At 50.4% G+C, this 20,525-nt stretch overlaps 1 protein-coding gene across 2 annotated transcripts in view; it reads left to right on the top strand.

Annotated features, from left to right (window-relative positions):
• The window catches only part of KIAA0586 (KIAA0586 ortholog), a 77,947-nt gene extending 58,800 nt beyond the window's left edge, over positions 1 to 19,147 (top strand). For both annotated transcript variants that reach the window (XM_007659521.3, XM_039914067.1), the window contains 2 exons: positions 11,739 to 11,795; positions 18,813 to 19,147. In XM_007659521.3, coding sequence (XP_007657711.1) covers positions 11,739 to 11,795; positions 18,813 to 18,958 — 203 coding nt within the window. In that variant the 3' untranslated portion in view covers positions 18,959 to 19,147. The remainder of the gene's footprint in view (positions 1 to 11,738; positions 11,796 to 18,812) is intronic.
• Positions 19,148 to 20,525: the final 1,378 nt, after the last annotated feature.

Raw genomic sequence — 20,525 nt, 5'->3', positions numbered from 1 at the left:
CTGTAAAATGGGGATGAAGACTGTGAGCCCCACGTGGGACAACCTGATGACCCTGCATCCACCCCAGCGCTTAGAACAGTGCTCTGCACATAGTAAGCGCTTAAACACCAACATTATTATTATTAATTCGGCAGCAGGTAGAGACAATCCCTGCCCAATGACGGGCTCCCAGTCTACGCCCTTCTCTTATGCTGCCGTTTCCGTAGAGAGAGCCCCACCACCCGCGAAGGATGAACCCCCCCGGAGCATTCTGGACCACTTCGGTGGCTTGCACGCGTGCTCGATCTTTTTTCTCTCCGTCTCCCTCTCTTTTCGTCTGTTGATAGTGACGGGGGGGGGGGGGGCAGTGTTGAATCCCATTCCCACTGAGCCCGACCTTTCCGACTCGAGAACACCGCAGGCATTCGCTCATCTTCCACAGGCATTCATTGGCTCGCCCGGAGCTTGCGGAGTTTGGACTCCGGCCCTACTCTCAGGAATTTGGGTTCCGTCCGAGGCAGTAATGCAAACAGATCATACCGGAATCCGTCTTAACTAACGTGTCGACATTTGCTCCCGATGAATCACGAGGTCCAGAGAGAGTCCGATTCTGCGAACGTGAAAGGGAGTCGGAGGTTGCCCCTCGGAGCTGAGTTCTGAGACAGATCAGGTCATGGATTCTAATCCAGGCTCTGCCACTTGGCGACTGTGTGACCGTGGGCAACTCACTTCACTTCTCTGTGCCTCAGACCTCATCTGTCAATGAAGATTGAGACTGTGAGCTCCGCGCGGGACCGGAACTGTGTCCAACCCAATTTGCTTGTACTCACCCAGCGCTTAATACAGTGCCTGGCACAGAGTAAACACTTCAGTGCCGTGATGATTATTGTTATCGTTCCGAAGGATAAGAAACACAAGTTAGGAAGGGGTTGGGGCGGAAGGGCACGGCCGACTTGGGGAATGATCCAGCAACAATCTGAGATTAATTTTAGACAATGATAGTAACGTTTTGTAAAATTAAATTGTAAGCTCCTTCAGGGAAGGTATCACTATCCCATACTTCTTCTGGATAGGGAAGCAGCGCGGCTCAGTGGAAAGAGCCTGGGCTTCGGAGTCAGAGGTCATGGGTTCGACTCCCGGCTCTGCCACCTGTCAGCTGTGTGACTGTGGGCGAGTCACTTAACCTCTCTGTGCCTCAGTTCCCTCATCTGTAAAATGGGGATTAACCGTGAGCCTCACGTGGGACGACCTGATGACCCTGTATCTCCCCCAGCGCTTAGAACAGTGCTCTGCACATAATAAGCGCTTAACAGATACCAACATTACTATTATATCTCCCAAGTGCTAATTACTTACGGGGTAGGTGCCGAATAGACCCAGTCATTGGTGGGGTGACATGAAAAGATGGAATTCTTTATGAGTTGCGCTCCTTGGTCTTCAAAGGGTCTGCTTTTATTTATATTCATGTCTGTCTCCCACTCTAGACAGTAAGCTCGTTGTGGGCAGGGAATCATCCTGTTTGCCAACTATGTTGTAGTGCGCTGCACATACGGTAAGCACTCAATAAATACAGTTGATCGACTGGTAATCTCCCAGGTGCTTAGTACAGTGCTCTGCACACTCTAAGTGCTCAATCAATATCACCGGTCGCTTTTAGGGACAATTAGTAGTAATGGTGGTGATATTAATAATGTTTATTGAGTATGCACCGGGAGCGTGCACTGGACTGAATGCCAAGGTTGCGGGCTTGAGAGACGGGGACGGTGGTGGTGTCTACAGTGATGGGAAAGTTAGGTGGGGGAAAGGATTCGGGAGGGAGGACGAGGAGTTATTCTGGGGGGGGGCCGCTGTCGCCGATCCCTTGGCAGCCGTTTGTCACCCACCCGAAATCTTCCTTTTTCTGGGCCAGAGTCCAACCGTCAGGCCGCTCTAGGGTGGACACGGGAAACGCCCCCGACCCACTCATTTCTCCCCCTGGATGAGATGAAGAGCTGTCGGTCCCCTCAAAGTGCCTACCTCACTGCAGGGAATTCACTTTGAGCCGGGGCAATCCTTATGTAATAATAATGTCGGTATTCGCTAAGCGCTTCCTATGTGCAGAGCACCGTTCTGAGCGCCGGGGGGGATACAGGGTCATCAAGTCATCCCACGTGAGGCTCACGGTCTTAATCCCCATTTTACAGGTGAGGGAACTGAGGCACGGAGAAGTTAAGCGACTCGCCCGCAGTCACCCAGCTGACAAGTGGCAGAGCCGAGATTCGAACCCGTGACCTCTCGGACCCCCAAGCCCAGGCTCTTTCCCCTGAACCACGCTGCTTCTCGTGGACTCTTCTTCTTAAGTCCCATCTGGCACCTTTCTTCATTTTTATCGTCCAATCGGGAAGTAAAAGATTTTGGAATCCGAGTCCCTTCCCCTCCTCTAAGGCCGCAAACTTTCCAGCTCGAGGATCTCGTCGGCAGGTCGAGAGACCCAGCGGCCTCTCCCTCCCCTCAATCTGGACCACCCTCTGAGAGCCACTTCTCCAACTGCTCTGGTCCTGTCCGGTTTATTGGGCGTTAACTCCAGAGGAGATAATAGACTAGTCATTTTTCCATGGCTCATTTCGTGGGAAGTGAGCTTGGTGGTCCCTGAGCAGGACTATTCCTTCGTCGTCATCTCGTTCCTCTTCCCCTCCCGCCCGGCCTTCCATCCAAGTGGAGCGGAACCCGCTCGTCTTCTTCCCTCGGCCCGTGCCCCTCAAGCGGACGGAGCCTCCCCTCCCTAGAGCCTCACCTCTTTTCCCCAGCTCCCTTCTCCTCTCCCCGGCTCTCATCTCCTCCACCTCCTCAATCAATCAATCGTCGGTCGTATTTACTGAGCGCTTGTCGCGGGCAAAGCGGTGTACTAAGCACTTGGGAGAATGCAGTATAACGATATAGTACACGCATTCCCTGCCCACTCCCGCCTCCAGGGCCTCCCATTCCAACTGCCTTCTCTTTATCTTCCTCCCGTTGCCCTTCCTTATCCTCTTTCTCCTCCTCCTCTTCCTGTCAGCACTGCCGCCAAGCTCCAAACATGTGAAACAGTGAAACAGCAGCACGATGATGCCTTCCCCCTCCAAAAAGAAAGAGAAAAAATTCCCCCCAAAACCTACAGACATTCAGCTTTCTCAACCAAATGCGTCTGCTTCGCACGCACGCTCTCTCTGTGCGTTTGCCAGGTTCCCGAAATAGTTTTAGAACGAGCCTAGGTTCTTAACGCTCTCCAGGGAGGCACCCCCAAGTCTCTCGCTAGGTTCTCTCTCTCTCTCGGGGTCACGAAAGCAAAAGTGGCACAAATGAATCGTACGGAAGGCTTCGGGGGCCGGGGGGGGGGGGGGGCCTCCAAACCAGACCGCCATTAATGAATCTAAGAATTAGAAATGAAAACTTTATGTTTAGTCTGAGGAAAAACAATTCTTTTAAACCCGAGCCACATGGCCGTTTCTTGTTTGCCTCAACTCCGGTCGACTGTTATTGTCTTCTGTTAATTCTCCTGGGCAGTGGCCCGACTTTGTTGAATGAGCCAATTGTTTTCCTTTGTGCTGCCCATCGGCCCGAGTCCCCATCTGGTTTGTATCAGACTGTTTTCACAGCCAACAACTGCTGCCTTTTCTATATCCTGACACTTAAGGGCCCACGCTATCAAAGCACTGCTGCGATAGGCCGTCTGGCTGGACCGGTACAGCTGTGCCGTACAGCTTGAAGCTATTACTTCAAGTAATGGTAACTTAGAACTTGAACTGGCCCTTATTCCCACTGGTGTCGTGTGTACAGTGAGCAGAGTACGTTTTTTCCCCCCACCCCGATCCCCCAACTGTTGGACAGAAATTCCTTAAAGCTCTTGATTTTTGCGAATGCCCTGGCGTAGTTTGTCTTTCCTAGGGGCTTCCTGGATCCGAGAACTCATTCTTCATTCTTTCGCACAAGGTGGTGGGCCTCAATGCGCTCATTTTCATTTCTTCCTTTCGTCTGGCCGGTGGGGTAAAATAATGAATACTTTGTATGCGTAGGGTGCCCTTTGAGAGATCTTCTTGCTTTTTAGAATGACTTTCCCACTCCTGTACCAGAATATTTGGCCTCGAGACAATGGAAGGAAAGAGCTTTGCTCTAGGAAACGCTCCGTGGGTCTACTTACCCTCAGGGTTGGTCAGTTGGTTTGGGGAATAAAATGAGATCAGCAAGAATCCTAATTCCTGAAATCACGTGGGGTTGATTTGGGTTTTTTTCTTAGTTTTTTCGAATCCTGGCTCTGCCATTTGCCTGCTCTGTGACCTCGGGCGAGTCGTTGGAGTTCTCTGTATCTCAGTTACCTCATCTGTAAAATGGGGATTAGGACCGCGGGCCCCAAGTAGGACGTGGACTGTGTCCAACCCGATTACCTTGTATGTACCCCGTGCTTGGCACATACTAATTGCTTAACAGATACCACTAATATTGTTATTGTGATCATGATTATTATTATTAATGAGCTTACAATCTAGAGGACTAGTTCTTAATGCAGTGATCTGCACAGAGTGGGTGCTCACATGATTACCATTGATTCATTTCTCCCTTTCCTGCCAGATGGACTGTTTTTAACGAGTTGTAAACTGTCCAGAGCGTGGTCCAAATGGCAAAAGATAATTCATGTGATCCGTTAGTATTGACTGTGACCCAGAAATGCAAAAATCGCGTGGGGATTTTTTTTCCTTCCTGTTTTGCGAATCATTCTATACCGCCTTGACTTTTCAGCCAGTGCTTAATTCATCGATCAGTCCATGATTTTTCTCGAGGACCCGATGACTGCGGACCACTGCGCTGAGTATCTGGGGGAAAGTATTCCCTGCTCTCGAGAAGCTTACAATCTAATCAGTCGGTCGATGGTATCTATTGAGCGCTTCCTGTGTGCGGAGCCCTGTGATAATAATGATGATGATGGTATGTGTTAAGCGCCTACTATGTGCCAAGCACCGTTCTAAGCACTGGGGTAGATGCAAGGTTATCAGGTTGTCCCACGTGGAGCTGACAGTCTTAATCCCCATTTTACGGATGAGGGAACTGAGGCACAGAGAAGTTAAGTGACTTACCCAAAGTCACGCAGCGGACACGTGGCCGAGCCGGGATTAGAACCCACGACCTCTGACTCCCAAGCCCGGGCTCTTTCCACTAAGCCACGCTGCTTAAGCGAGAGTACAGTTTGACAGTATAACAGACGCATTCCCTTCCCAGTCTAAAAGGGAGACCGACATTAATAGAAATTGTAAATGGGGGAGACTGGCAGACATGAATTCTTTCCAGATAGAGGGAGCAGAAGGAAGAAGAGAGACATGACTGGGGGTGACTGGCAGCAATCTGTCAGGATGAAAGAGCTCCATAAATAATTGATGATTTGGTGCCGAAGAGGGACCACAAAGATGGTCAAGGCGTCTGTCGGTTGGACACTTGGAAATTCTCCCCGAACGGCAAAAAAACATTACTCTAGGCACAGAACGAATGGCCTCTAGAGCCTTGCGTATTGGTCTTGAAATTACAAAGGACCTGGCCTAAAAAGAAGTTTATGTAGCCATGACTTAATAATAATAATAATGTTGGTATTCGTTAAGCGCTTACTATGTGCCGAGCACCGTTCTAAGCGCTGGGGTAGACATAGGGCAATCGGGTCGTCCCACGTGGGGCTCACAGTCTTCATCCCCATTTTACAGATGAGGGAACTGAGGCACAGAGAAGTGAAGTGACTCGCCCACGGTCACACAGCCGACAAGTGGCAGAGCTGGGATTCGAACTCATGAGCCCTGACTCCAAAGCCCGTGCTCTTTCCACTGAGCCACGCTGCTTCAAGTCCACAGGAGAAGCTTCTCCTATAAAAACCTTCAACTCTTCCAGTTCTTTCTAGGCCTAGAGACACTGAATCCTGGGAAACGATCTTAGAATCCTCTTTTCTGATTTTTTTTATCTGCTCTGGGACTTCCGGGCAAGTCACTTAACATCTCTGAAGCTCAGTTACCTGCAAAATGAGGAGAGGGACTCTGTCCATCCTGATTACTGTATGTCTACCCTAGCATTCAGAACAGTGCTTGACTCATAGTAAGCGCTTAACAAATACCCTAAAAAAACCACAAAACTAAGAGGAGTTTTGGAATCTCTTGTTCCGCCCCCACCCCCCCAAAAAAATAATAATGTTGGTATTTGTTAAGCGCTTACTATGTGCAGAGCACCGTTCTAAGCGCTGGGGGAGATACAGGGTCATCAGGTCGTCCCACGTGAGGCTCACGGTTAATCCCCATTTTACAGATGAGGGAACTGAGGCCCAGAGAAGTGAAGTGACTCGCCCACAGTCACACAGCTGACAAGTGGCAGAGCGGGGATTCGAACCCATGACCTCGGGCTCCCAAGCCCCGGCTCTTTCCACTGAGCCACGCTGCCTCTCCTTAGACTTGATTAAAACAAAATGAACTTGCCTGCAGCTTTGTCATTAGCAAACAAGGATGCTTTCTAGTCAGTCACTGCCCTCGTCTCCCACCCTCACTCCCCTGCCCTGCGCCCCAGGCCCTTTTCCACCCAATTTTGGGGTCCTGGGAAGCTCTCTGCTGCTCCTGGGTCCAGCTTTTTTTTGAGGGGGGGCAGCTATTCGCATCGATCCTTGCCTTGTGACCAAGCAGGTCACAATTGCCCAGGAACAGCCTTTGAACACTGGGACAGTAGGGCAAAGTGCAGAGCCCACCTGAGGGGGTGGGAGGGGTGTCTTCCTGTCATTAGAGTTCAAAGCTCACCCCCCCCCCCCCCAAGACCTAAAAGCCCTAGCTCCTTGCAGTTTTGATTTTGCGGGAAGACAAGGGAGAGACAAAGGAAGATTGTCAACCCCCCTAGGGCCAGAGACCCATTAGTCCTTTATTGTATTCTTCCCCAGCACTCAGTACAGTGCTCTGCACACTGTAGGCACGCAGTAAATACCCCCGAATGAATGAACGAAGGTACTGTGTTTGAGAACGGGGGAGGAAGTGAGTACGATTTACTATGTAAAATCGCTTTTTGGCTTCTAAAGCTTTAGATGGCAAGGCAGTCATCTTAAATCCGGGTTGCCTTGGTTTCAGAGCGGTAACGTTGTGTCAGAGCAGCAGGCCGGTTTCCAGTGGTTTCGTGTTATTGCTACAAATCGAAGCATAAAATCCCTGTTTGTACAGCGCTTTGAAAAATTGCCTAATAACAAAAAGTGAATCTCACCGATTCACATTAAAGGGAAGAGTAACGATCCTGGGGGCCGACTGTTTATTCTCCGGAGATGTAAGTTTGCAGCAGGACCTTCGGTAGGGCGTGTTTGCTATTTTAAACTGCTTGAGGGCCCTTTGTGACTTCGGAGTATTACTTTAATGAATGACGCCTTTAATGGTTTCGAAAGAGTGAACGCCTGCCTTCTGTCCGGGAAATTCGTTACTTACTTGGAGAGGAGGATCTAGCTCACTCTATGTAAAGGAGCCCGTCTTTCTTCTAAAATCTCACATTACGTACTCCCCAACGAAATAATTCTTTTTCGGAGACCTGGTTAGAAATTAATATCGAAGTTCCATCCGCGACGAAGCTGACGCAGATGAAAATTTCATTCGTTCAGTCATATTTATTGAGCGCTTACTGTGTGCAGAGCACTGTACTAAGCGCTTGAGAAGTACAGTTCAGCAAGAAATAGAGGCAGTCCCTGAAGATTTGTCATCAGGGTGATGATAAAAGTAGTTTTTAAGTGGTTACTGAGTGCTGGAGGAGATATTGCCACTCGAATGTAAGTTCCTCGTGGGCAGGGACCCACTGTATTCTCCCCAAGGGCTTAGTTCATTAAGCACTCGAGAAATGCCACCGATTGATTAGATGATAATAATAACGTTGGTATTTGTTAAGCGCTTACTATGTGCCGAGCACTGTTCTAAGCGCTGGGGCATACGGGGTCATCAGGTTGTCCCACGTGAGGCTCACGGTTAATCCCTATTTTACAGATGAGGTCACTGAGGCACCGAGAAGTTAAGTGACTTGCCCCCAGTCTCACAGCTGACAAGTGGCAGAGACGGGATTCGAACCCATAGCCTATCACTTAGGACTTAGCCAAAAAACGATCAGATGATTTAAGCAGGCTGAATTAGGCCCTGCCGCCTGGCCTCATCAGTCTCTTTGACAGTTCGACATTGATAGTGCCTTCGTGAATTTCTTACAGCACTGGGACACGGACCAAAGGTAGAGATGGCCATCGCTCTGCACATAGTAAGCACTCAGTAAATCTGAATGAATGACAGACTGGCTGGTAATACTACTAATAATAGTAATAATAACAAAGCGGTCTTTATAAAGCGCCTACGGTGTACCAAGCGCTGTACGCAGAGAGTGGACCGGAGCTTCTGGGTTAATCCCGTGTGTCTGTTTTCCAAGCGGCTCTCCTCATTTATTTGGTGAAGATATTCTGATTTGATCCGTGAAATCCTAGCCGAATGCAATCGCGGATTCTGAACGCTTAAACGTTTTACTACCACACAACATCCTTTCTACGCGGATTAAGGATTGCCCGAACCCTCCTCACCAACCAACGGGGCCCCATTTCAGCAATCAAACAGCTAGGAAGAAATCTTCAAATTCACTGATGCCACTTTCAGAAAGTTCTATCCGGTAATACTGAAACCATCTTAATGGAGCTAAATTTTGCCCTTTTCTGTCACAGGAACAGAATCGGTACAAAGTGCCTGGGAGATACAGAGCAAAGAAATTAAACATTCCCTACCCACAGGGATAATTTATTAAGCACTTACCTCGTGCCAGGCACTGTACTAAGCGCTGGGGTGGATGCAGCAAAGCAGGGTGGACACAGTCCCTGTCCCAAGTGGGAGCTCGCAATCTCAATGCCCATTTTACAGATGAGGTAACCGAGGCACAGAGAAGTAAAGTGACTTGCCCAAGGTCACCCAGCAGACAAGTGGTGGAGCAGGGATTAAAACCCAGGTCCTTCTGACACCCAGGCCCGGGCTTTATCCACTAGGTCATCTTACATAGAAATGAACGCCTGGGTAATTTCTTTCAGATACACTGACGGGCGGTTCCTCGAAGGCACGGATCAGGTCCCCGAACTCCGTGATGCTCTCCCAAGCGCTCAGTACGGCGCTTCGCACACGGCAGGTGCTCAGTGAATGCTCCGGTCTGATGGATGAACGGTCGGGGAAGGGTTAGAGGTTGCTTCGAGTAAATTGCCACCCAGTCCTCGGAGATACGATTGGCGGCACGGGCTCGGAGAAACGTTCGCTCCTCATCAGGCTCGGCTTCGGTGCGTGTAGGTTCCCCTTACACGCGGGCGTTCTAAATACGGTGTCGTTGATTGTACGTACGAGTTCCATTTGGAAAGGTTGGGACTGGTACCAAGGCTTCCGTTCTCGGAGAAGCGTGGAGGAGTAAATGATCCTTCCCGGGGGGAGACGGTGAAGCAGCGGTGATTCCGAGCACCGCAGGTAGTCGTCGAAAGGGCACAGGTGAAAGCGGTGGTCTGGGAAAGAGGCAAGAATGTTTTTAGTTTAAAGCTGCACCACCATAAGAGAAGAATCAAACATTCCCAGGGAGTCGGCAAGCATCGGGTGCGCGTCAGTAGGACACTACTCACGGCAGAATCGTAGCGCGTTGTCGGCTCACTTACGTAATTCATTAATCCCTTCTAGACTGTGAGCGCGTTGTTGGCTCACTTACGTAGCGTATCTGCTGCCGAATTGTACTTTCCAAGCTCTTTAGTCCGGTGCTCTGCACACAGTAAGTGCTCAGTAAATACGATTGAATGAGTGAATGAATTAAGCTCTTGCTAAAATAATAATAATGATAGTATTGGTTAAGCCCTTACTATGTGCCAAGTACTGTCCTAAGTGCTGGGTGGGCCAGGCACTGGGGTAGATACAAGTTCTCAGGTTGGACACGGTCCATGACCCACATGGGACTAACAGATGAGGTTACCGAGGCACTGAGAAGTGAAATGACTTGTCCAAGGTCCCACAGCAGACAAGAGGCGGAGCTGGGATTAGAACCCACGTCCTTCTAGGCCCGGGTTCTATCCGCCAGGTCACGCAGCTTTTCTTCCCAGGAAACTTTTAAGCCGCACTCTTTTCTCCAGCTTGGCAGCTGCAAAGTAAAACAAAGTGCAGGATTGCCCCTTTTTACTCATTTGAACCCTTCAAATTCAATATTCTTTAAGGCCCCCTGAACCAAGAATCGTTCACTCTAATTTTCTTTTTTTACCATCAGCCCTCTGTAATGGAAATCTTTTTGTACACCTGCTCCTCTGACTTTTCTGAAACATTTCCTCCAATGTATCGGAAGAGTTGAACACTGAGAGATGTTTTGATTAAGAACGTCGTATTGTTTATAGACCACATAATGCTAGAGCCCTGTGTTCGTTTAATAAACACCGCTTCTCTCAACATCTGCTCGACGGGGTGAAGATTCAGGAAGCTTAGAGTGTTTGGGAAAGGGCAAGCCTAAATTTGAAAGAGTGATTATGCTACAGAGTATATCCCCAGTTCGTCGTCCGCACACTGTCTCTCTCCATTTTCCAAGCCGTGCGTAAACCTCGGCGGCCAAAGCAGTCGTGGCGAATGGTGAGGCAGAGGCTTGAGACCAGCGGCGTTGAATTCCTGGCTTGATTGCCGCTTTGCGGTGCACCGTTCTCTTGATTAAATAATTTAACCTTCTCCAGCCATATTTTCCCCCCCACCATAAAATGTGATTTTGATAGCCTCCTTAATTCCTCTCAAGTGCTGCCGAAATGGATGAGATCTGGATTTCCTTTGAATGGCACTTCACCTCCGCGCCCTTCCTTTTGTGGGTTCCAAGCCTAGTTTGGCGGGGACAGAGTGTTGGGGGGAGGGAGCGGTCGATCAATCCTATTTATTGAGTGCTTACTGTGTGCCGAGCACTGTACTGAGCGCTTGGGACTTAGGGAACTGACACAACGAGCAGAAAGGAGAGTTAGGATTTTGCTGTAAATCCTCGCTTTCAGACTGTGGAAAGCCCCACGGTCGGACTTGGAGCGGGTTGGTTTTGAGGGACTCCCTTCATTTATTCATTCAATTGTATTTATTGAGCACTTCCCGTGTGCAGAGCACTGTATTGGAGAAGCAGAGTGGCTTAGCGGAAAGAGCCCGGGCTTGGGAGTCAGAGGACGTGGGTTCTAATCCCGGCTCTGCCGCTTGTCTGCTGTGTGACCTTGGTCAAGCCACTTAACTTCTCTGTGCCTCAGTGACCTCATCTGCAAAATATGACTGTGAGCCCCACAGGGGACAACCTGATTACCTTGTATCTTACCCCAGCGCTCAGAACAGTGCTTGGCACATAGTGAGTGCTTAACAAATACCATCATTATTATCATTACTTAGCGCTCGGGAAAATACAGTGCAGCAATAAACAGACACATTGCTGTGTGACCTTGGCCAAGTCACTTCACTTCTCCGTGCCTCAGTTACCTCACCCGTAAAATGGCGCCTGTGAGCCCCAAGTGGGATAGGGACCGTGTCCAACCTGATCACCTTGTATCAATCCCAGCGCTTAGAACGTTGCTTAGCACAGAGTGAGCACATAATAAATACTATTATTATTCTTACTGCAAGTTTCATCTTCTTTTTCCACTTCCCTCTTTCACACATCTACACCCGATATCAGTTCACCGAGCTCTCGGTACCGTTTGTAAAAGAGATTTAAAGTCTAGCACGGTTTTCTCCGGCCACGCTGACCGTAGGGATTTTTGTTTTCCGCAGGAGATCTGGATCGGACACACGTTGAGCCTAACGTCTGCCTCACGCCTTTGCTGGCAGGTAAGAGTTACAACCAGCCGAGCGGTCGTATTTATCGGGCTCCTGGATTGGGAGTCCAATTGGCGGAAGGATCTGGACCTGATCCTTGGTTTCGTATCTTCCCCAGGGCTTAGCACCGTGCTGGGCGCATAGTAAGCACTTAGTAGATTCCATAATTAACCAGCCTACTCTGTGTGTGAGTATTTGTGGATGGGAGGGGGCGGGGAGAGAGAAACATGATCCCTGCCCTTGAGGGGGCTTAGGATCTTAGGAGAGACAGATACCAAAAGACTTTTCAACTGGAAGGAAGAAGGTAGATGGAAAGAAGTGGAAAATGGAAGAAGGAATGCAATAGGTCGCAATTCCCTTTACCTGAGGCCGAGGGGATCCTTCTGGACCTTGAGGATCCTTCCTCGCCTAATCATCAACAGGGCAAGCGCCGTGGACACCATTTTTCTCTTCCCGTGGAGGAGTCTATAAACACAACCCAGGTGTATAACTGCCCGTGTTTATCCTAGAGCCCAGAAAGGCACAGGGCAGGGAATAAATTTCGAACAAAACAGTCACTTCCCTTTTGGAAGTTTATAAAATGTGAAATTACAGGGTTTCAGGTGTGGGGCTCGGAGCAGTGGGGCTAGACCTCGGGTACTCCACCTGGGGGAGGCCATTTGTCGAGCGAGGACAGCGTTTTACCTTTGAAGTCCCTTTTTAAACAGAGCGAAGCGGCTGGAATCTGGCAGGAGAAGAAACGAGCCTTTCCTATTAACTCTTGCTCTGGGAGGGAAAAAGCTGGAACTGTTTTTACAGGTGCCCGCACGTTTATGTTCCCATAGAAGCTGTTGGATGTGGGGGGGAGCCTTAAATTCGCCCAGGGAAAGGAAGCATTCGCTAGTCTAAAACTCACCTCACACTGGTAAATAACTAGAGGTGTGAGGTGGAAAGAGTATCTCCCTCCTAATTAGATTGAAAGCCCCATGCAGGGCAGGGACTGCGTCCAGCTGAATTCACTCGCATCTCCCCCATTGCTTAGAACGGTGTTCGACACCTAATAAGTCGTCCTCGTGCACGATTAAAAAAACCCAAACTCTGCTCTTGCCATTTGAAACAGAGGAATGGAGCATGGCAATGGAATGGTCCTCTCAGCAGTGTTAAGTCCTAGAATAAAACACTACTACTAATAATAATGTTGGTATTTGTTAAGCGCTTACTATGTGCCGAGCACCGTTCTAAGCGCTGGGGTAGATACAGGGTAATCAGGTTGCCCCTCGTGAGGCTCACGATCTTAATCCCCATTTTACAGATGAGGTAACCGAGGCACAGAGTAGTCAAGTGACTTGCCCACAGTCACACAGCTGACAAGTGGCAGAGCCCGGATTCGAACTCGTGACCTCTAACTCCCAAGCCCGGGCCCTTTCCACTGAGCCGCGCAATAATAGCGGCTTTTGTTAAGCCCTGCGTATATGTCAAGCACTGTTCTTAGTAGTGGGGTAAATATAAGTTATCGGGTTGAACACAGTCCCGTGGGGCTCGCGGTCTAAGTAGGAGGGGAACACGTATTGCATCCCCATTTTACGGCTGAGAAAAATGAGTGGGAGAGAAACGAAGCGACTCGCCCGAGGTCAGCCATTAGAGTCAGAATTAGAACCCGGGTCCTTTGGCTTCCCGGCCCCTGCCTTTTCCACCAGGCCCCCGCTGCGTCCCTGAGATAAGCATAAGATACATTCCCTCCCCAAGGAACTCACCCTCTCAGTGGGGGGGGAGGTGGACGTAAAGGAGGCTTGCAGATAGAGGCATCGGAATAAGCGATTGAATGTCGGGTTGATCGTACTCCAGGGCCGAGGATGATAACAGATACCAGATAAGAGCCAGAACCCAGCACTCTTTTATTCCTCAGAAGTTGTGGACGTCGTCATGCGCCGACTGGTCCGGCTAAGCCGGGGAATGGACCGAGGGGAAGTAGGTGGTCAGTGGCTCACTCGATGGCCCGTAGGAGGAGAGAGACGGCTAGGAACTCGGAAATGGCTGGACTCTTTCTAGGGGCAGCCGGAAAGCCGCCGTAGCCACCGGGACCTCCTGGCTGGTCATCACTGAGCACGAGGTGGGCTCCGCTTACCTGAAAGGGCTGGGTTTTCTCCGGAAGCGTCAGACACTCCAGGAAGAAGCTGTGCCCGCTGATGGAAGACCCAACTCTAAACGCAGCCCGGGCCGACATTCATTCATTCCTTCCACCGTATTTATTGAGCTCTTACTGCGTGCAGAGCACTGTACTAAGCGCTTGGAAAGTGCGGTCATAGAGACACCCCCTACCCAACAACGGGCTAACAGTCTGAAAGGGGGAGACAGACAGCGAAACAGACAAAAGCATCCAAATAGATAAATCGAGTCAGAGAGAGATACAGATCATTAATAAAATAGAGAAATATGTATAAATCTACACAAGTGCCGTGGAGAGGGGTAGGGGATAGAACAGAGGGAGGGAGTCGGGGCGATGGGGAGGGCTGGAGGAGCAGAGGGAAAGGGAGGGCCCCGGAGGTGAGCAAAAAGGTGGAGGTCCGAGAAGGACGTCCGGTCGTCCCGGAGCCACCGGGGTTAGCGGGGTCGGAAGCGTCCCTTTCACGCCCAGGGAGACGGGCGACCGTCGCGATGCCACTTAGAAAGGAGCCAACCCTGTGGGGGCCTGCAGGCGGGTGGAAACGCCCATCTCAACCTCTGCGCCGTACGCGTCGGGTTGCCCTCGCCACAGGAGAGCGCTAGATTTTCCGTTTTATTTTCTGAGAGCTACGTAGCTTTTTTCATTAGGTTTAGGATTCAAACAGTTAAAAGGAGAGGCGGGAGAAGAGAGACCAAACCAGAAATTAATTCCACTCTTGATTATCCATGAGTGGCTTTTCCAATTCTCCGTGATTTAGATTCTGTCCGCGGCAGCTTTTTCAAAACGCGTCCTCAGATGGGAGTGCCGCTCTCTCCCCCACCCCCGCTCCTTCGGCCCCGGGTAGCATTTTCAGTCACTTCAGGCCCCATTAGCCTAAGCCTGTCTTTCCCGTCCCCGGGACACCCTCTCTGGTGTCATCCACTGTTTTGCATTATCCATGCCGTTTTTTCCCCTCTTTCTGTCACCTCTCAATTATCTCTCTCAAAGACTTTAAATCAACATGCCCTAATTCTATGAGTGGAAGCCTAATAGTTTAAAAAGAACCCATGTTTATGTGCATACTGCCGGGTATAAAGCCGTACGCGTATACGGGTGCATGTGTACGTGTGTGTATATGAAGCATTAAAATTGTAACCTACTGCAGTATTAGGTTAGTTTATAAAGAACCCAAATTTGCGTATGTGTCTGTGTGCATATATATACACCTATATGTGGTACATATACACATACATACCCATCTCATTCTGCATACGTGTGAAAATCCTTACCTCAAACAGAAAAAAATTAAAAACATTGAAAACAGCAACAAGAAGTGAAGTGACTGGCCCGAGATCACACGGCAGACGGGTGGCGGAGCCGGGATTAGAACTCAGGGTCTCCGACTCCCAGGCCCAAGCTTTTTCCACTAGGCCGTACTGCTTCCCCTGAGTTTTTCTCCCGGGTCACCTAAGAAGGCAGCACACTGTGCATGTCTTTTGAGGCCGGGCGGGGCGCTCAGTTCAAGATGTCTAAAATGGAGGGCTGAAACGACGCCATCTTGTTCTTCAGCATGACCCCCGGCGAGTCCCGCTGGATGCCGTGGACTGACCCGAGCCCTCAGGCAAAGCGATGTCTGTGGAGCACAGCCCCGGGGCTGGCTTGAGAAGCTTGGGGTGCCATCTGAGGCTGGACATCCTTCCATCCTCCCCCGCACCCTCAGGAGCCCCTCTGGGCCCTGCCAACGTGTTGCATCTCCAGAGATGAGCGGGCTGTGCCCCTTCCAGACGTGAGGAGAGGGGTGAGGGTGAGACTCGTGGCCCTAAATGCCATCCGATTCGGCCGGTGGTCGAATCGTTCAGTTTGGGGGAGAATGTGATGAAGCGGAATCTTCGGGAGAGTCGACTCGGTGGCGCAGGAAGCCGTCGACGGGGGCGGTGCCACCCCACCAGTCTCCGAGCAAGTCGCTGAGCTTGCCAATTCCTCTGTTTCTCTCCAATCGCAAAATGGAGCCCAAAGCATCTAGTTGTAATAGTAGAAACGGCAGGGCTTAGTGGATCAGGGCCCGGGTCCGAAAGTCGGAAGGACCTGGCGTCTAATCCCCGCTCCACCGCGTGTTTGCCGCGTGACCTTGGGCAAGTCACCTCACTTCTCCGAGCCTCAGTTCCCTCATCCGTAAAACGGGGATAAGAGTGTGAGCCCCACGTGGGACAACCCGATTACTTTGTTTCTACCCCAGCGCTTAGAACAGTGCTTGGCACATAGTAAGCACCCAGCAAGTACCGTCGTTATCATTAGTAGGTAAGCAGCAGTAGTGGGGATAGTACCCAGTAAATGCCAATGATTGATTGGCATCCGTCTCCCCCGCTCAAGACCGTGAGCTCATCGTGGGCCGGGAATGACACTATTTATCGTTGTATCGTACTTTCCCAAGTGGCTGGTACAGTGCTTTTCACCCAGTAAGCGCTCATTAAATACGATCGGATGAATGCCCAAATGCCCACTGGGCGCTGTAGTAAGCGATCGGAAGGGACGAAACAGTAGTGACACACTCCCTGCCCACAGGAGTTTACAGGCAGAAGCACGTGTCCAAAATAGCGGGCTCCAAGCCGGTGGTCGTATGGACAAGTGATTGAGTAACGTACGAGTGGGCAGCGGCCCCGTGAGCGCCCGTGGCCGGACGGAGCTGCGGGGGCACCGGTAACGCCGGGCATCTTCCTGGACGGGCTCGGAGGGGCTCTCCCAAACCCAAGCGGCGCATCGAACATCCGCAGAAGACGTTTGCGTCCTCCGGGTTCGGAAGAACTCCGGCCACAGGGTCTGTCGGCACCCCGGCTTCAGACCCTCGGCAGCTGAGATGAAATGACCGCGCACCCTTTGGGAGCGGGGGACAGTCTTCTTCGACAGACCCGAAAACAGCCGTTGAAACAATGACGTCGTGGAGCCGGGGCAGGGCTGGAAACCGTTAACCGAGTCAGACTCTGAAAGCATCCAACTACACGGACCAGAGGTCAAGAGATTTACATTAGCTTTATTGGTGACTTACCAGGTCTGCTCAGACACTCTGCCTCCTTGTCGAACAAAGCCAAGTTGACCGTCACCGGGACCGAAGGAACGGGGCTTCTCCGGGGATCGTCGTCCTGTTTGCGTTTCTCCAGGGTGACCTTTTTTTAAGTCCCATTAAACCCTCGAGGGCCCTTTAAGTAATGGATCTGTGGCTTTTGGCTGACGTTTTTGGATGTGGCACTTCTGAAAAGCCTTTTCCAGAATGCACAATCTCTTGCGCTTCTCGGTTGAAACTGAATGTTTTCCTTGGGACTTGGCAACCCGGCTCCAGTAGGAAAAACTGAGGATGAGATTTTAAATCGACCGGGGTTCTCGTTACGTTGTTCAGCAGTTTAATCTATGATTCGAAGTTAGGGGGACGCCAGGCTGTTTCATCGAATTAGGTGAGAGGGGGTATAAGTGAATGTGAGCGTGGAGGGGGAGTTTAATCCCGAGCAGATTTTTCTCCGTGAAATCGAGAGAACGGGTTTGCTTCCCAAAATAAGCGGGAGAGAATGCTGATTTAATAGGACGTGTTAAAGACTGGTCTAAGCGGAAGTGTCGTTATGAAGGTAATTTGGTTTGGCTGTATATTTTTGCTCTCTGTTATGGATGTGATTACTGGGAAATGGGCTGTCAGGTGAAAAGCAGTGCGGCCTTGTGGTTAGAGCAAAGTCCCGGGTGTCAGAAGGACCTGGGTTCTAATCCCTGCTCCGCCACTTGTCTGCTGTGGGACCTTGGGCAGCAGAGTCATTTCACTTCTCTGGGCCTCAGTTACCTCCTCTGTACAATGGGGATTAAGACCGGGAGCCCCACGTGGGACAGGGACTGTGTCCGACCTGATCAGCTGGCATTTCCCCAGCGGTTAGTCCGGTGCCTGGCACCTGGTAAGCGCTTAACAAATACTATTTAAAATGTGTGAAAAAAATTATGTCCGTTTCACAAAGAGAATTCCTGTGGCGGCCCAATCTTCATTTTTCTGTCCTTTGTCGTACCACCCTAACCCCCAGATTGGTTCCGATATTTAACCCTGTGGCAGTTATTTCATTAGAACTAGCACACTGATTTCTTCCTGGGAAGATCGTATTGTGGTGAAATTAGATGAGCATTTAAGTACCTGTGGCTAATTTGAAACTAAACTACTCCCTTGTTCCTACCCACCAGGATTTGACATTGCACTGTTTAGAATAATGAAAGGGAAATTCACTCGCCAGTTCAGACGAGGTGATTTTTGAAAGGTGAAGAACGATGGTTCAGACGCCAGGACTGTTTTGGACCGGGATGAGGGCAGCATTCAGATCATCAGACCTGCACCCCCACTGATCCCAGAAAAGATTTTATTTGTGAATGTGTAGATTGTTCCCGATGCAAGAGATTTGGAAACAGCGAGTGAAGCGGATTTTCGAAAGTTATAAAGTGTTATGATGATTACATTAATTGTGGGTCTGTCGACCATCAGATGGGAAGCACCTTGAGGGCAGAGAGTGTGTCTGCTGGCTTTGTTGTTTTGTACTCTCCCAATCCCTTAGTACAGTGCTCTGCCCAGAGTAAGTGCTCAATAAATACCATTGATAGATTTGATGAGGAACTGATCCTCTGGCTTTGAGAAATTTGAACACAGGGTTGGACGCGGTCCCTGTCCCACATGGGGCTCACAGTCTTAATCCCCATTTTCCAGATGAGGGAACTAAGGCCCAGAGAAGTTACTCGCCCATGGTCACCCCGCAGGCAAGCGGCGGGGTCGGCATTGGAACCCAGGTCCCCCGATTCCCCGGCCCGGGCTCTGTCCACTGGGCCACGCCGGGTTGGCGTAGACCTGAAATATCCGTAGTGGAAATTGTCGAATGACCCGATCTTCGTTGTAGGTGGGGAAGCCATGCCGCGCTTGAGCTCCCGGACCTCGGCCGCCAAGTTGACCGTGACACTTCCGCCGGCAAACGTGGACGACGGTTCTGTGAGCATCGGTACCGCGTGCGGGGATGGGGACTCGTCGGGGGCGGATACGTTTTAGCCACGTCGTCCCCGATGCCCAAATAAAGCCACGGGGGCTTTCTTCAACCTCTTCGTTTACCAGACTGTCTATTCGGACACAGGATAATCTTTGCCTTTTTCTCTTTATCCTAATCTTTTTTATTAGGGGGGGGGAAAGCTAAGAGCGCCCATGTTCCTGTTTTAAATAAAAGCACTTTTAACCATGAAATCAGCGCCACGTCCGAGTTGGTTGTGCTTGACGTATTTCCGTCGGCTCGAGGCTCAGCTCAGAGCCCGGTGAAATACGGAGAATACTGGACCGACACCACCCGGTGAGAAGAGAGCCTGTTGTGCGTTAGAAGGGGATCCACTAACTCTTTCCATAAAGCATTGAGGAGAATCCACCACCAGCAACTCCGAATGGCATCCCTGGGCCTGGAAAGCGTTACTTAAATGGAGCCGATCAGTCAGCGGCGTTGATTTGAACGCCTGCTGCTTGGTGCAGAGCACGGGGGGGAAGGACTTGGAAGAGTATAATTAAGGAAGAGGCGGGCCCTAGCTCTCAAGGAGCTTTCCTTCTGACGGGAGAGAAGAGCGGGAGATCGACAGCCACAGACCATCCGCAGCTGTTGACAGCATAAGCCTGGAAGGAGAAATAAGGCCAAGGTCACCTAGGAAACTACTGCTTGGCTGTTTAAGCATAGGGGTTGTAAGAAGAAATGCCCTCCCTTCTCATCACCCCCACTTCGATCTGCCGTCGTTCCGATAGTGGATTCGTAAGGCAGTGGTAAATTCTTCCGTATTTTTTAACCCCATCTATTAACTAATAATGATAACTGTGGCATTTGTTAAGCACCTATTATGTGCCAGCCACTGTACTGAACACCGGGGTGGATACAAGCCAGTCGGGTTGGACACGGTCCCTGTATCAAATGGGGTTCACAGTCTCAATCCCCATTTTACAGATGAGGCCCAGAGAAGTGAGGTGACTTGCCCAAGGTCACACAGCAGGAACGCGGAGGGGCCGGGATTAGAACCCATGACCTGACTCCCAAGCCCCTGCTCTGCGCACTCCGCCACACTTAGGTGTCGCCTGCAATTCTTTGCTCGCCTTCAAAGTGCGGATACAGATACCGGAGACGGGAAAAAAGTTAGTTTTATGGAAGGGCCGAGAGGGAGGAGGGGCCTACATTCATTCGTTGTCATGTGAGCCCGTCTCTGGGCAGGGGTTGTCCCTATCTGTTGCCGAACTGTACATTCCAAGCGCTTAGTACAGTGCTCCGCACGTAGAATGAAGAATATCGAAGAATGAGTGAATATTAATTGAGCTCTTAACTGTGTGCAGAGCGGTGTACTAAGCGTTTGGGAGAGAGATGGTGGGCACATTCCCTGCCCACAAGGAGCTTACAGTCTAGAGAGGGAGGCAGACAGCAATATAAATACATTTCTGATATGTATATAAATACTGTGGGTGGGAGGGTGGGAGACTATCAAGTGCTTAAAGGGTATATATTCAAGTCCGTGGGTGCTGCAGAAAGGAGAGGCATCTTGGAGGAGGTGGGATTTTAATAAGACTTGGAAGGTGGGGAGAGTAGCAGTCTACGTAT

This window comes from Ornithorhynchus anatinus, chromosome 14 (assembly GCF_004115215.2).
Source record: "Ornithorhynchus anatinus isolate Pmale09 chromosome 14, mOrnAna1.pri.v4, whole genome shotgun sequence".
Lineage (NCBI taxonomy): Eukaryota > Metazoa > Chordata > Mammalia > Monotremata > Ornithorhynchidae > Ornithorhynchus > Ornithorhynchus anatinus.
The sequence above is the reverse complement of the archived record's forward strand: the minus strand, read 5'-3'. Positions and strand labels throughout refer to the sequence as shown.